Raw genomic sequence first — 17,091 nt, 5'->3', positions numbered from 1 at the left:
ATAATATAATATAATCTATCCTTTTACTGGAAATATAGATTTTGAAATCCATAAAATACGTGATCGCCTATTTACGGCTAATGTTTAGGTGTAACGAGCCTACGAAATTTACAACACTGCAAAAACGCTGAAGGTCTCACGCTAAATTGAACGAGATCAGTATAAAATGTATAATTATGTATAAAGATATATTAAAGCGTTCGTACTATATATTTAGCTGCGAGTTATTCAAAGTGTATTTTCTCGAGTTATTACTTTGTTCTGTATATTTATTATTTTCCTTTGATTAATAAGTAGATTTCAAGTAATCACGGTAAACTTTGTAACATTATTTTTATTTGCGAAATCCAGTGTAATTATAACTTCTGGGGTTAACGGAATAACATTATAATTTATAATTAAACAATTATTTTTTTACTTTTATAAAATAAAATATCTTCATCATCAACGAGCCACAGAGAAATGTTATTGACTTCATTATTATAGTTCTAACCATCTAATTTTACATGACTTGTATTCCCATAGTTTTTATAATGCAAGCATTTTTGTTGAATTATTTAAAAAAAATACATTGTGTATTTTCGAGTCACATAAAATTTAATTTACAGTGTGTTGATCATTGTTTCCGGGGATTAAATTTTTTTTTATGAATTTATATTTAAAATCTTAATCGACTTAATACCACTAATTTAATTAAACATTCTCTTACAAAACTCTGTCATCCTTATCATAGGCCTTAGACGCCCGTAGTATATAATAATAACAATAATTATTTATGATGGACATATTTTTTTATCTTATTTCCAATAGGTATATTATTTTTACGTATTTTTATGTTTATGAGTTCAACGAATATGTGATTTAATTTCTTACAGTTTGTGTAGTTACATATTAATATATTATGTTATAATACGCGCGAGTGTATGCGCATATTGCATAGATTTTTATATACGAGTATATAATATGCATGATGCAAATTAAGACCGATAACGTAGTGATGGATCATTATATTAATATAGGAATAAATTGTGTAGTATTGAAGAGAATGAACTTTTCTTTTGACAACTTATACATTGTTGCATAGTATGATAACTGTACGTAATTATATAATAATATATAATATTATTACTACATAATTATTTGAAAACTAAATACGAATACATTTTATGAACAATCCTTGTAGAATAAATGTGTAATACTAAAATATTTTCTACAAGTTATGTAATTGTAAAAACTAAATTTAAATAAATAAAATACCGATTTTTTGTAAAAATCTAGTATTTAATTATTGTTTATTTATTTATAGCACCTAAAACATTAAGAGGGTCACAATAAAATTACTATATATTTATTTATTGTCAACGTACCATAGTTAAATTTCAAATGTGACCATTTTTGATTAATTATATTCAAAATGCTTTATGTAAATATATTTTTATATTTACTAAAAAAATGTACGATCATAAATTACACAAAATGTTTAAGTTAACTGTTAAAGAAATATATATTATAATGTAAATTATATATTAACGCATCTACGGTAGGTGCCTAAAATAAATTAATATAGTATTACTTAAACATCCATATAATCAATATGGATGCATGGTTATATAAGCTGCGTTGAAATTCACAGATCACTTAAAATTCGGTTGTCTTAAGGATTCAAATAAAAAAAAAAAAATGTCGAATTTCAAGATCGTGTTGAACGTGATTTGTTTTCAGTCGCGACCACATACCGCGTGCGATCCTCAAAGATGTGTGTAGGTATAATTTAGTATTTATACGCGTACCTATATTATTATACTCAATACTCAGCATGTATATAATAATACTTGGAAGACGACCGCATATTTTGGATTGACGAGACTATAATGTTATATATATATACACAAACTCTGTTCCTCTCGCACGTCGTCGCCTTACGATGAAGATTGAGGGGGAGGCAAACTCGAAGAGGAATTTAATTTTTTTTCTTATCAAATTTTTTTTTCGGGAGTCTAGAATTTGTTTTTTATTTATTTATTGTTTTTTATTTTATTTTGGTTTTTTTATAGGAAATTTTCGTGTTCTGCCGATACGTCAGGTGCTCTTGGCGGCCCACTTTTTTCCCGCGGGTACTCCAAGGCGGCAGCGGCGGTGCACAACAACAACAATCATTACGAAACTGGTTTGCCCGGGTTACGGCGGCGGCGCGGCGGCGGCGTTCAAGAGCATAATGTTGGCCGGTCGGGGCACATCACATGCGCTCGTCAGCAGCCGCACACGCACTATCATACTCGCGCGCGACGACCGTCCGTCCCGTTCCGTCTCGTCACGTCTCGAGCACGCTCCTCGAACTCGGTCGATCTACAAGAAAATTTGTAATATTTATCAGTTATCAAACGCCTATCTATGAATTTATAAAAATTTAAAAATTCGTAAACGGAAATGATATGTTGTAAGTGCACTTACAAGTATCGTCTTGCGGGGAAAATCGTATAAATTATATGACATTTTTTGACGATAAACGTTAAGTGCGATTCACGGGGCTATACTTTGTGATACGGGATTGTCAGTAGCCTGTGCAACTACAACCGGTAAAAAGCGTCGCGGATTTTTTGGTTTTTTGAACAGTTTTTAATTTTAACATAACTATTATAATTATTGGTACCGTTTGCTCGTTTTTGTTTATGTGCGCGCGTATAAGACGTGTTTGTGTGTGTGTGTCCTTTGCAGAGGTTGCATAAATGGTCAAGAAACCGAAAGGCGTGAATATGGTAAGTGCATATTTTTTTTTATTTTATACGTAGATCCGAGAGATTGTACACCACTGTATGTGCATGTGTATGTGCAAGAGTATTGTATATTTATTACATTAATTATCATATTATATGTTTCCAATGGTTATAAACTAAATGTGTGTTGTTTGACTGAAAGAAAGCTTAATAACGGAATGATATTTACCACCAAATTGCAAGTACATATTTTATACTCTGTAGCAGAAATTGTTAAAGACATGAATGTTTCGAAAATTTCAAAATGTATTAAATGATATATTTATCTAGGTGAAATTATTTTTTTGAATATTTATCTCAGTATCTCGTAGACATAAAATAAACAAAGAATATACTTATTTTTAAAAATTAATATTTATTTAGTTTTTTTTTTATTGAATAAATTATAAATAAGCCTAAAGATTTGATCTATATAATACATATTATATGTCCAATATTTATTTGTTCTTAAATATCAGATATTTAAATACAATTTAAACTTGTTTACATTTATATTTACTGTTTTATTATGCTGTATCTTGCACATAAAATATATTATTTACTAATTCCCCAACAGTCTCAACATATCATAATTATTATCGAGTTGTAACCGAGCCAAGTATTGTAATACTTTTTACACGTTCTACTCATTTGACATTTGTACAACGATAATATATCGATTTTTTTTATGAATATTACATTCCGGAAATACTTTATTTAACCTGAGAAAATATTTTTAAAACGGTTATGATACCATTTTGTTTATAAGTAATAATCTAAATTTTAAATAAAATATACTTTTTAGAAATTAAACTAATTTTAAAACTTTAATACATTAGATATTAGAACAAATGAGTCTTCAACTAAATATTTGTTTTTGAAACAATAAAATTATAACTATGTAGCTATGATTTTACATAATTATTATCATCATCAATCATATTTACGACAAGTTTAAGTTGATGTTATAAAACATTGATTTTATTCAAATATACTTCATGTAGTTTTGATGGTTTAGATTGTTTAGAATGTAAATTATGAACTAAAATGTTTATATAACTATGAAAACTATGTAATTGGTCACTGAAGAAACAAATTGTTTCATAATATAGAATATTAGTAGAGACTAGATTGTATTACTTTAAGTAATTACAAATGTATAATACCTAATGTAAATCAATTAAATTTTTGTAAAGAACTATGTTTATATATAGATAATAAGTATATTTGTTGTGTTGTAGGTACTTACCTGAATTATTTATTTTATAAATTATAACCACTGTCCAACGTTCTCAACTAAACCGCTATTTTATGTGAAAATGCAAGAATGTGAATTTAATTGCTTTAGCCCAGTTTTTATTAAATGTCCGTAGCGAATAGATGGGTACCAGATTTCCACGATAAAATATGTCAGCACATTATATTATATGCTATATATTATATTATTTAACGTTTAAAAATGTTGATATAATATGTAAATGAACGAGTATGATATGATTTATTACTTTTAATTCTTCCCCGTGATTAAATACAGAATATTATAATATTACGTGTTTATAATGTAATTGATTATTTTTATTATTACCTAGTCAGTGATCGGTGAACATAAAAAAATAAAAATATTGTGCTATGAGTAAATTGTTTATTTTATGATAGAAATTCATTAGTGTTTTTTTTTTTTTTTTATATACATCCACAGTATGCAATTATTTACATATTAAACAAGAGAAAAAATCTCGTACAAATAGAATAATAAATAATCTAATTGAGAGTTTTGAAACACGTATGAAGCTTAACTATTATAGATATTATACTGTTATGTTACCGAATATCGAGACAGTGAAATATTAATACCCTCTTATTAGGGGTGTGTAAAAATCGTATTGCAAATAAGCTCAAGGTTACAACTACTAATGATCGTGTCCATATCCGTAATTACTACCTATATCTGATTTCGTGGCGAAAAAAAACATCAAAAATAAGATGTAGAATAGTACACAATATAAGTAGTTAGGCTATATTTAATCTTAAACCATACCATTTAGTTAATCTTAAGTCTGATACGTTCTTACTTTACATGTAGCTATTTAAGCATAAAAAAGGTAGGTACGAACAAATATGTACCTATCATAATTTATTATTGTTATTTTTTATTACGTCTTCTACTAAGCAGTCATATTAGTACTAATATTTTTTTTTAACAGTTAGCATTACAACAAAATAATATACAACGCGTGTGCTTATAAAAATGGTATGGGTGAAGAATTTCTAAGTAGTAATCATTATTTAATTTTTATTTTTTGTAACACGTGTATAATAAATATAACGCGACTCGTTTGCTTTAGTAAAAACGATTAATTTTATATTGACCGAACGTTATATATATACGACTGTATGTGGTAGGCCATATAATAACACTATAAAAATATTATGATACATCAAATGAATTAGATTATTGAATAACTTTCGGGTCCTGTTCATAAATTATATACCTACTGATTTTACGCAATAATATTTTCTAATCGACGTAGAAACAAGACAGGTTCATGATAGGGTAAAATTTAAACTTTCTCGATTTAACATGCAATGCTAAATAATTAAAAGTGAATCATAATTCCGCATTGCTGGAATTTTACTTGAAAGTGTAGCACTAATGAGAGACATTCAAAAACAATATTTGTGACAAGTTATACACAGAAAAAGGCACTAAAAATAAAATATCGACTTGAAGTTAAATTCTTACTATTGTGTTTAATACATTTTTATGTATTATTTTTATGCGTAATACAAATTATTTCATATTCCCACGTGTTTGTAAACAGAATATTATAATAAAGAAGGTTAAGTCAATTTCGTGTACTTAAAAAATAATTTCATGGTTCATGCATGTTGCCGGAAGTTATTTTTAGTACGCATTGGAGTCGAAACACTTTGAATGTTTATTTATTTTACAGTTCATTATCCCACTAATTAAAATTTAATTGGAAAAATTACTCTCGGCACTTTAATAGAATGTCAATACAATACTTTACATTCAGGATTTTAGGATTTTATTTTTTTTTATGTTACGCCGAGTGAATTTTTTATAATATATAAAAACATGCTTCGTTTTGTTAAATGAATGTTCTATTGCGATTTAATACTACTGTGCAGCTCTAAGTACACGATAAATAGAAATGCATTTTGTTTCTATACAAAAACTGAAGTTAAAAAACAATTTTCACCTATATAGTTAGTTTATTTATCTTTATGAATTAGTTTTAAAATATTTGAACATTTCTCACTTACTGTTTTTAGATATTGTACAGTTTACTTACATTACTTGTAAATAACTTTCTTTTAAAAAAGAAAAATTCTTTCAATCAACTATACAAACAGAACGATATTACAATTATAGAAGGGATATACTTAGAAATATAACTTCGAAAATGTAATTCATAACAAAGAATGGTGGATCATTGTTCGTAGGTCATTCATGATTAATCTGGAAATCCAACTACCTATATAAAATGCAATCCGTATTGAATTTTCACCAATAATTCAATACCATGAAATTAATATTTTCTTTATGTGTCGGCAAAATTTAAAATTATATGTTTCAAACGTCTGTACATATATTAGAATTAGATGATATGATATGCTGATAATGCTGCAAAGATAAAATATAACTCATTTTATACTAGTATACTATCAGATAATATATTTGCTGTAGCTTTATAGAATATTTTAAATAACAAATAAATAATGAATTTCCAAGAAATGTTTTTATGCACTAAAAACTATAATATATATTATTTTATAAACGTGTGTTATTATAATATTATCCTCACTTGAGTAATTAATATATTTTTGTAGAAAATAAAATAGTTAACTATACAACTATAAAAATATCAGTTTAATTTTCATATTTTTATATATTTATTAAATTAATCTTAACAATCTCTACATAATTATAGTTTTATGGTTAAAATGAGAAAAAGTGTTTTATTTACAACGACAGTTATTTATTAGTTTATGAAGTTCATTTAGACTTGATTGAGGAGACCATTTTTTAATAGCGTTTCTGTTAGGTACTTAGACATTAATGTTATCAGTGGGTTTTCATTAATAACTTATTGGGCGTAGAATTTTCCATACTTGGAAAAGTCCATTAATGATTTAAATTGTTAGGTCTTTATTTTATATTTATATACATAAGGACGAATATATGTCATATTCTCAGATTTTCAGATCAATTGTTATAAATTGTATTATAATAATATTATTACATTAAACTTACCGATCAACGAAACTACGAAACGGTTATTTTATTGTAATTACTATAGAAAGAAATTCATTATAAATTATCTTATACTATAATATTATACTCTTGAAGTATTGCATTAAACTTTCCTTATGAACTCTGCACGGGTATCACTTCTTGTTGCGTGGTTTCATCTCATCCCGTTACCATCCGTTTACTGGTAAAATATCAAATTTTTTACCAAACACGTCCGTATATTTACTATTAATTATCCACAGATTACAGTTCTTCTCACCTAATCGATTTTATAGCGTACATAATATGTTGTCTCTACTGTCATTATGACACGGCGTATTTGTATATACTCGGCCGTGTACATCACTGGGTAATCACGATTCTGCAGAAACACATCATAATAATATGTAATATTTAAAGAGAGTACGTTTCTAAAACGTATATTTATTTTCGCGGAAATTATATACTTAAGAGATAGATCTGCGTAATTTACTCCGGGTACCTGACGCGTAATCAAATACATTATAATATATAATATTATTATGTACGATTCTCCGGCCAATAATATAGTTACCGCTCGTTCGTGTTTGTTGTAACTCGTATTGGCAGTATTATAATATAGCGGCACACCAAAATCAATTCGGTCGGATAGTGCGTGTAAATGTGCTCGTTGGTACTACACATGCCCAAGTACACGACGTATACGTATACGCTGGCGGTCAATCTATAGTCTGCCCTTTTGAGGAGAAAAAACCAAACGGAAAAAAAAAACGATAATATGCCAAAAAACGCGTTTAATCCCGGCTCGGCATTCCGATCGTCTGCTTCGGATTACGGTTAACGCAAACTTGGTATACTATTATAATAGGTATCTACACTATGTACATAGGTACAACAACAGCAGTTGTAACGTATGCATATTATATACTGTATGCGTACTCATGATGGCTGATAGTATAGAGTATAATAATATACGCGTTATCGGCATGCATTATCGACGATGACGAACCGTGTAAACCGATCCGCCGTACGTACATTATATTCATAATATCTCGCGATTTCGCGTGGCACACATCTAATATTATAACAATATTATTATTGTGTACGCGTTACAAAAATAATATGGTCCAAACGCCTTGACAAATAAACAATAATAATAATACGATAGGCACAGCGAGGTATAATAATAATAATAATAATAATAATAATAATAATATCGTAATATATATTCGATGGTCCAGAACAATGCTTGGCCCGCTGCGCGCCTGAAACGGGGTCGATCCTGTGTAAACACTATAAACATCCGTCGAATTATCTTCGGTCGAACTCTCGAGGCGTCAATTTATATTGATCTATAATGTGCATAATATGTATATACCTATTACAATATACATATATTAAACTATCGTCTCGCGTTTAACGGTATTATCAATTCCACTTCATATTATTATTATTATTAGGTCCGGCCGTTCTCTCCCCTCCAGTGTAATATGCAATGCGCGTTTATTAAATTATATTATTTTCAACGCAGTCTAGCGATGTGTGAAAATCGCACGACGGTTTTTTTAGCGTCACACCGTCGAATTATTTACGTAATTCCATCATTAAATCTCCGATTGCAGTTACCATTAGTTTATCGAATTTTCGTTAAACTGACAGATCATATTTCATTTATCGAGTGATTAATCGATTGAAATAATATATACCTACCTGAAGCTAACATCGATTTATTACAATATGTTATATATTACACGCGTTGTTGTTAATAATCTACTACGATAGATGGTCCAAAAAGGCTTTTAAATGGTTCTAGATTATAATAATGATAATCGAAATAATAATATACGTTTCATCTTATACATATAAATACTACAAGCGATATGGTTGTATACATGATGAGTAGGTACATGTTTAACGAACGCTCGAAGCATTCATGTACCTACGATGAAGTGATGAATTTAACTGACCATTTAGCTATAATTTCGAAAAATAAATGTTTCCATACAGACGTAGAATATAAAAAAAAAGTATTTAGTATCGATTGAATTTTTTAAATCATTGGTCTGGTTTTGACATAAAATGAGAATAGTCCGATCTGGTCCGGGTTTGAGTTATAATTTGTTAATTCTGCTCGGTTCAATTTAAGAAAAAGTACAGTTTGGTTTTGTTCACTTAAGTCGGAGATTTTAACGTCAAACGTCTTACAATTTCATCATTCGTTAGTCGTCATTAATATATTGGGAATAATCGATTGCGGTGTTTAAAATATAATATTATTCGTACTTATGCAGTCTTAGTGTCGCGTTTGTATTGCGTAGATATTATAGTACGCATATTATTATATCTTCTTCGCGTCAATGGACCGTCTCCGCAAAGACTCCGAATAGTCGCTTGTCGGCGGGTTACGATAGTTCGCAATAATATAGCCAATGTCTATAACACATAATTATAATATTAACCGTATAAATAATACAATTATTGTTATTATAACATGTCGGTGCGACGCCATTAGTAAACATTCGAACGGCGTGTGTATTGACGCGCGTAAACCTATAACACAATGGGCGTTCGGTCGTTGTAACGTCGGAAAGACCGTATGGAAGGTATATTAATGTATTATAATATACTCTCAGGACGTGTGTCCGCTCATCATAGGCGAGATACGCCGCGGCGGTGCGCTGCACTAGCGGTGGGTATAAGGAATCCGACCGACCGGCCTGCGACCTCGTGTGTCGGCGGCGGTGCTGTGATCAAGGGGTGTCTAGGGTATTGTTTTTGACTTACGAGCCGACCGGACTCGGACCTTGACGTCTGAGGAGGTGTAACGCGTGTGCCTGTTGGTGATGGTATGTCAGCTGTATGCAGTGTATTTATGCGTTTTGTCCATATATACGCATATTATATCGTATAATAATAATAATAATAATATGACTACTAAACGTAGGTATATAATATACGTGTATACTATATGTACCTATGTAATAATAACACGACCGCTGGTTTTGTTTTATACTTGGAAATTTTAATAAAACGTTTTACTCCAGACGTGACAGTAATGATTGATATCAATTTTTGGAACGCATAATAGTTGTTTTTTTTATATATATTCTCTTGTTTTTTTTTTTTTTTTTTAATATATTCGATATGATATTTTTAAGGAGAAATACGGAATACACACGTGCTCGTAGTCTCAAAAAACGGTTTGGTTTTGATAATTTTATAAAACTGCTCTTACTCGCCAATGCGATGTTTAGATTTTATTTCTATATTATGCATGAAAATAAATAAAACGATGATATCTGAGTTTATTTAACTAATAACATTTTATTTAATGAACTTATTCATGCACATGCGTTAAAGTCTCTGTAGTCGTTATATATGTATTACACAACTATTATTGCCAACTCTGAATTTTTAACTCGCCTTCGCATTTAATAGATTCACTTAGCCTTTATTTCCAATGTGCATATAAGAATCGTAAAATAAATAAATGAATATAATATATACATATAGGTACTCCTATAAATGAACTACACACTAATTATGTATATAAATGTACTAATATATTTACTAAAGATTTTTGAGAGATACTAAATATAAAAAAATTAAGATCGAATTCCAAGTTTTTCACACGCTATATTATCAGCAATATCGTAATGTTCTTTGTACTCGAACAAACGCATTGCAAACGTTTAATACAAGAACAATACAACTTTTGTGTGCATTATAATAATAATCGAATATAATATATATATATAAATTGAGAAATCGAGACATACTATACGTTTCAAGGGTGGACAGTCAGAAATTTAAAAGTATAATATTATTTTTTTTTCAATTGGCTAGCCACTTACTTACCTTATATATGAACGAGTAGTCTGCGCATATAATATACATACGATTATAAAGTAACGACAGTGAATTGTTTTGAGGCACATGGACGATGGTCGTCCACTATATAAATTTGCATTAAAAGCCCAATTAGCAGTCGATCGAATTATGCAGCTATAGTCGTTTATGGACTTTCCTGGAAAAATCGACGATTTAATTAAAGTTGTAGGTTAGGTCTCTGTCGTAGTAATATGTAGCGTAAAACACAATAAAAGTTTCGACGAGCTCTTTGCATTTGATAGGTAGGTATGTCGATCTCGATCTATATAATCAAATAAAGACAAACCCCTGAGCACTAGCTATGCAGGTGTATAATATGTGTGTGTACAATAATCGAATTGCAAACGTGAAATTAAACGTACGGTATATCGTGCACGGAATTCGATTGTTGGAAATGAATAGCAGTCGTGCGCAGACATAACCATTACTTGCATCGTCCACAGTGCGGTTTGCGGGTCCACGAGCCAGCCTCAAAGCGCGATTATAGCTCAACCGCGTGATCGGATCGCTGGATTTAAATACACCTATCGTTTAAATAAAATAAAATACTTTCAGGCCAGAAGTGTTGTTGTCGGACGACTTGGGCTTGTGAACTGAAAATAACGTAACCGAGGGCAAGGACATTAATCTTTTGTTTTAGTGTTTTCAATACACATATTGTTTTTCTTCCGAATTGGAGAAAGTCCCATATGTGCATGCGTATTAATCAAGAATCGAGATAATTACTTATATAATATAATTTGTAGTACCTATACTAAAATCAAGGACGATGCACCGTGGCGTGTTGTGCAAGGAAAATGCATACACTTATAATAATAATATATATACAATGTCATAATTACAATGCACACACTTGAACACTTAAAAATATAATGTAGTACCTATATAGCACCAAATGATGTAATAATTTAAAATGCAAAATTATTATAATTTTTAAAATGCACTTACAATTTAAACTAAATGTGATTAACCTTCAATTGGATTTACGATCAGATAATTTAAGAAAATAGCCTCACAATCGTTATATAAGTACAAATACGATTATTATTATTATTTTTTATTACCTATTCATATATTTTTGCGTTTTGATTAACTATATTGATCGTTCGAAACATTTTATAATATCATATATTATACTATAGAAACAATGCTGCAGTGGATAGAGTCGAGTCAAGAGTTCGTATTATATTTCAAACTGCATTTCGAATAATGCATATAGGTACATGCAAAAGGGTGCAGTATCCAATAGAACTTGGCCATGTGGGTTATGTTGTCTGCACGCTGTTACATAATACGGTTCGTGTATTTATGTATTATCGTTTAAAGGCTGTCTGCGAGGTGTAGTTTTTGTTATCGCCCACTTTCACGTGCGGCAGCATGCGATTCTTATATTATTATATAGGTACCTGCAAAGCGGAGCAACAACAATAAACTATATGTATTAAATAACATATAGAATAATATAAATCCAACGTTTTTGGGAACTACCTACCCAGTTAATCTTTCGATAGTTTACAATATACAACACAACCCACGATTATCCCATACAGACGCTATGGCTGTATAGTTAAAGTTGGTAAATGCATATCTGAACATACATGACCACTATCGGTCGGGCGACACGCACTCTGTCATTTTTCTCCCCGACCACAAGTCCTCGAATTACTTACCACGTTCAATGCTCTGCACTGGGTGACCACACACTTCAGCAGACTTCTCATACATATATATAGCTATTTTTTCGTGGTTGGCCGGGAAACGCAAGACAATATTATGGGATTATTATATGAAAAGAATCAACGCTACACAGACTCAAGTTACTAATATATATACATACCTATAACAGACTATTCATCAAGCATGCTCATCAAATGTTAATAGATTAATATAAATTACTCAAGTTTTCAGATCGCACCAAGTCTCCAATATATTTTCTAAATTCATTATCGTCGACCTTTTATCTTTAGTATATAAAGTTAAGTAATCAAAAATTACTCGTTTGTATTTTGAATTATATTTTCAAAAAAAATTCCAGGAGTTGTCATTTGAGAAAAAGAAGTTTGTATCGCCACAGAACAATTTTTCAGTAGTTTAAAAAGTCTCAAGAATTTGAAAATATAAACTTTAAGTAAATTTAAAAAATTACAAAAAAAATCAGGTTTCAAATAACTGTGGTGTTAAAAAAGAATAGGAAAGTGAGCAATGAGCATCCTTGATGAATCATCCTGCGTAATATACGAATAGGTACCGTGTTCGTCGCATAACTGTAAATGATACACAAAAACGTATGTTCAAATATTACTCGATGAATAACAACTATAACATTATTGTAAGGAAAATCTCAGAATAAAATATGTGTATCATTCGTATACTCAGCGCTGCGTAACTTAAATCTATATTTATTTTAACGGTAATATACATGTAGTGCTCATTGCGATGTGCTGATTTTAAAGTAAAGTTAAAGTGTATAATTATTTTTCGTGTAAGACAGCATAGATAATAATAATATTTAATCTGTATATATTATAATATACCAAACGTTTCTTTTTATTATTTTAATACACCTCTCACATGATCCATAAACCCGAATTTAAAATAACAACTTGCTATTAAATTATACTAGCCATCGATACAAATTATTTACGATATGATAATGGTACATTTTGACATCTAAAAGTATATATGTATATAATTACCAACTGAGTGTGTTATATGCGAAGGTGATAATTCTTCGGTTACGAAATAGTAATAATTCCTAATCATATACGTTTATGCCTAGTAAGTTCTACTTCATCACAATCGTGTGTCGTGGAGAAAAATGTAAATTAAGGACCTTCAGAAAAACACCTGAAGAAACCATTTATTATACTAAGAAAACGCCGAAAGAACGTGCGGAATGTAGCTCGTGCGGTAGATCGATATATCCATCCATCCAGTATTTTTTTTTATCTCGACATTATATATTATATATATTCTATATAGGTATATGAGCTTATATTTATTTAATCGAAATTTAATCGGGTTTTTTTAGATTTCAGGTATTCTAGATGAAATAGTTTAGCCTTTTTCAAACAGTTCTCTGTATAATTTTCGTTTATCAACCGAAAAAAACGACGTATAATATAATAACTTATTAATTTATCTGCATGGTGTTTTTATTATAATTCAAGGATGTAACCGAAAATTTCAAAATGATCAAATTGAACTTCACATACATTGATTATTTATCCCATCAGACCATAAAATTACGAAAAATTGGTTCCAAAAACATATTAGTATTATTTCCATTTGCAGTTGTGTGAATTTCTATTATCTATATTATTAAATTTGCCGAATCATACTTTTTAATTCATGCTAAATATCTGTTTGCCTTGAAATGAATTGACCACTAGGTATATATTATTTAATACGAAATGTCTTTAGAGTTAAACAGTATTTATTACATTATGATTGAGATGTAATTTATAGTCAGATCTTTAGGCTAGATTGAAAAAACCGTGTTTCTTTAATCAATAATTAAAGTGTAATAATTTCGTATATTTTTTTTCGCCAATCCACGATCTCCTTGCAAAAAATTAAAATGTATAATGACTTTATAGAATAATTAATTAGTGGTTATAGAAAATTATACCTTACACACACAATAATATTATGATACTTAAATTATTAATCCCACGTGTAGGGTTTGTACGCGGCGTATACGCACGCTGCACACTGTTCATGTATCATTTAATCATCGATCATCGTACGAAACGTTATGGCTATTCTGGTACGTCCAGTTGTTCTCATAAATCACTTCCAAACATAATTTTAAAGGAGATGTGATATTTTATCTGAAACACGCGTGTACTGGCTATTATATATTATAATACCATAGCAGCATAGCTGATAATATACGTTGCCGATACAAAACGATTATCCGTTCTAGTCGTTCTACGGCGATAGTATATTACGATGCGCTTCCCTATAGCACAAAGTATATTATAGGTAGTATAATATACCCCTCTTCGGGACGAGAAAAGCGGAGTCCAAGGTCAAGGTGACTGCGTTAAGTACCATAATATTATATAACGTATAAATTTACAAATGTTTGTATAAAATATTAATATATTACATTATTTATAAGTTTAACTTGAAGGTGCGGAACGTTTCACAACGCCGCGCCATCATGCGCACCGTGACGTCGTCACGCAGAGCCCATATATATACCCACACTGATGAGTTACAGGAGCGGTATAAGGTTTAGGGGACAGCGTAACCCCCCGCTGAGCCGTTGGTCTTTTCGGGAGTCCACCGGGGAACATAATACGCGTTAGCGGTAAGAAAACATCGGAAATGTCTACATCTCAATACTATGACTAGATGCTGCAATAGAACCTGAAAACTTATAAATTGTATATGCATTAATTAAAGATTTCACTGGAAATATACTAACCACTTTTAAATATGTATGTATATTATATAAAATGCAGTATGTATGTTCGTATGGTGAGTCGATATCGTTTTAATAATTACAAATCGCAAATACACAATTAAATAGTCAATTCGGGGTAGTTTTAGTAGTTTTATAATAATATTGTACGAATATTTCAATAAAAATTTATAAGAACTATTGTATTTAAATTTCGTCAACATAACATATTATACCGAAAGGTTGTGTAAATTTGTATTTTAAAAATATATTGTATTTCCAATCTTATCCTCGATCTCGACTCTATATCGAATCGCAGTGGATTTTTAATTCTTCGAAAAACGATTATTTTCGTGTGGCATATTTCCAAAAAAATCCTCTGACCGTATATTATATTAATATTGAAATAAATTTGTCTGTTAAAATATTGGTCACAAATGCCGATGGTTAACGTAGGCATACCTACTGTACCCCACTCATAATCCCACGTTCAAACATTGATATATTATAAATTATAAAAACAATGTAATTTAAATGACATTCTGATCAAAACACTTAACTGCAGTCTGTAATGCGGTTCATATAGTAGGTATGCTATACTTCGTTTTTAAAATATTTACTATTTTACCGTACAAATTAACATATTGCTGCTAAAAAGCAATGTTGAATTGGAATTTAATTCAACACACATGTTGTTGGAAAAATATATGTTCTTTAATATCAAATAAATATTATAACAAGTAGGTATTGTACATAATAATTTTTTTGAAATATTTAAAGAGTTAGGTGGAGAGGAAGTACTTATAAAATATTATATGATATTTTTTAACTATGATAAATTTAAATAAACCTGATATTATGATAATCTATAACTAAGTTTAGTATAATAGCTTCTAAATTTATTACATGGTTACGAAATAATTCTAAAATATAATATAATAATCATAATTATAGTAGTTACGTATATGTATATCAGTTATTATAGATATTTTTATTTATTGTATGAAGACAATTATTATTGTTTAAACTTTAAACGACCGCCTTCGATAACTAGCTATAATATTCACCCACATTTCATTGCAGACCACATATTAATATTAATAATAAATATACTAGTGAAACTCCTACTTCATATTATGACCAAGCTACACCTAGCAATCACCGTCAATCATCGTCATTTAGTAATATGTTTATATTTTTTATGAGTAAAATTGGTTTGAATATATTATTCAAATGATAGTAATCGATTACTAATTAAATTAAAGTAATCTCAAATTTATTCTATCTAAATAGTCTATCTATGTGTTGAGTAACTTTACAAGTAGAATTTTATTTAAAATATTCTAAACAACTAGTTTATGATTTTCAATGTTGTTATTTAAATAGTAAAAAGACACATTATTATTTAAATGTAAAAAACTTTCTTTGAAATCAATACATGTAAATTGCCTGTTTATATGTTTTATTAAATTGTTTAACTACATTATAAATTGCTTACAGCACTATTAGTTTTCTGATGTGTAATTACACATGTATAGTATTCAACATTTTCTCATATATTATCGTCAAATAGCGTAAAAAATGATACTTTTCATAAGCACTGATTCTTAATAATGAAAAAAAAAATTATTCAACAAATGTATACAATATACAAATATAATGTATACAGAATAATTCACTAAACATGTTCATTCTTGTTTTTCTTTCATATATTATGATGCATTTATTTAAATTTTTTATTTTATAATTCTTAATACCAAAGAATTATATTCTCAAAC

General features: G+C 29.4%; 1 protein-coding gene across 1 annotated transcript in view; it reads left to right on the top strand.

Annotated features, from left to right (window-relative positions):
- The first annotated feature begins 2,222 nt into the window (after positions 1-2,222).
- The window catches only part of LOC114132838 (uncharacterized), a 58,441-nt gene continuing 43,572 nt past the window's right edge, over positions 2,223-17,091 (top strand). Inside the window, exon 1 of the mRNA XM_050205927.1 lies at positions 2,223-2,756. Coding sequence (XP_050061884.1) covers positions 2,727-2,756 — 30 coding nt within the window. The 5' untranslated portion in view covers positions 2,223-2,726. The remainder of the gene's footprint in view (positions 2,757-17,091) is intronic.

This window comes from Aphis gossypii, chromosome 1, assembly GCF_020184175.1.
Source record: "Aphis gossypii isolate Hap1 chromosome 1, ASM2018417v2, whole genome shotgun sequence".
In the NCBI taxonomy this organism is placed as follows: Eukaryota; Metazoa; Arthropoda; class Insecta; order Hemiptera; family Aphididae; genus Aphis; species Aphis gossypii.
The sequence above is the reverse complement of the archived record's forward strand: the minus strand, read 5'-3'. Positions and strand labels throughout refer to the sequence as shown.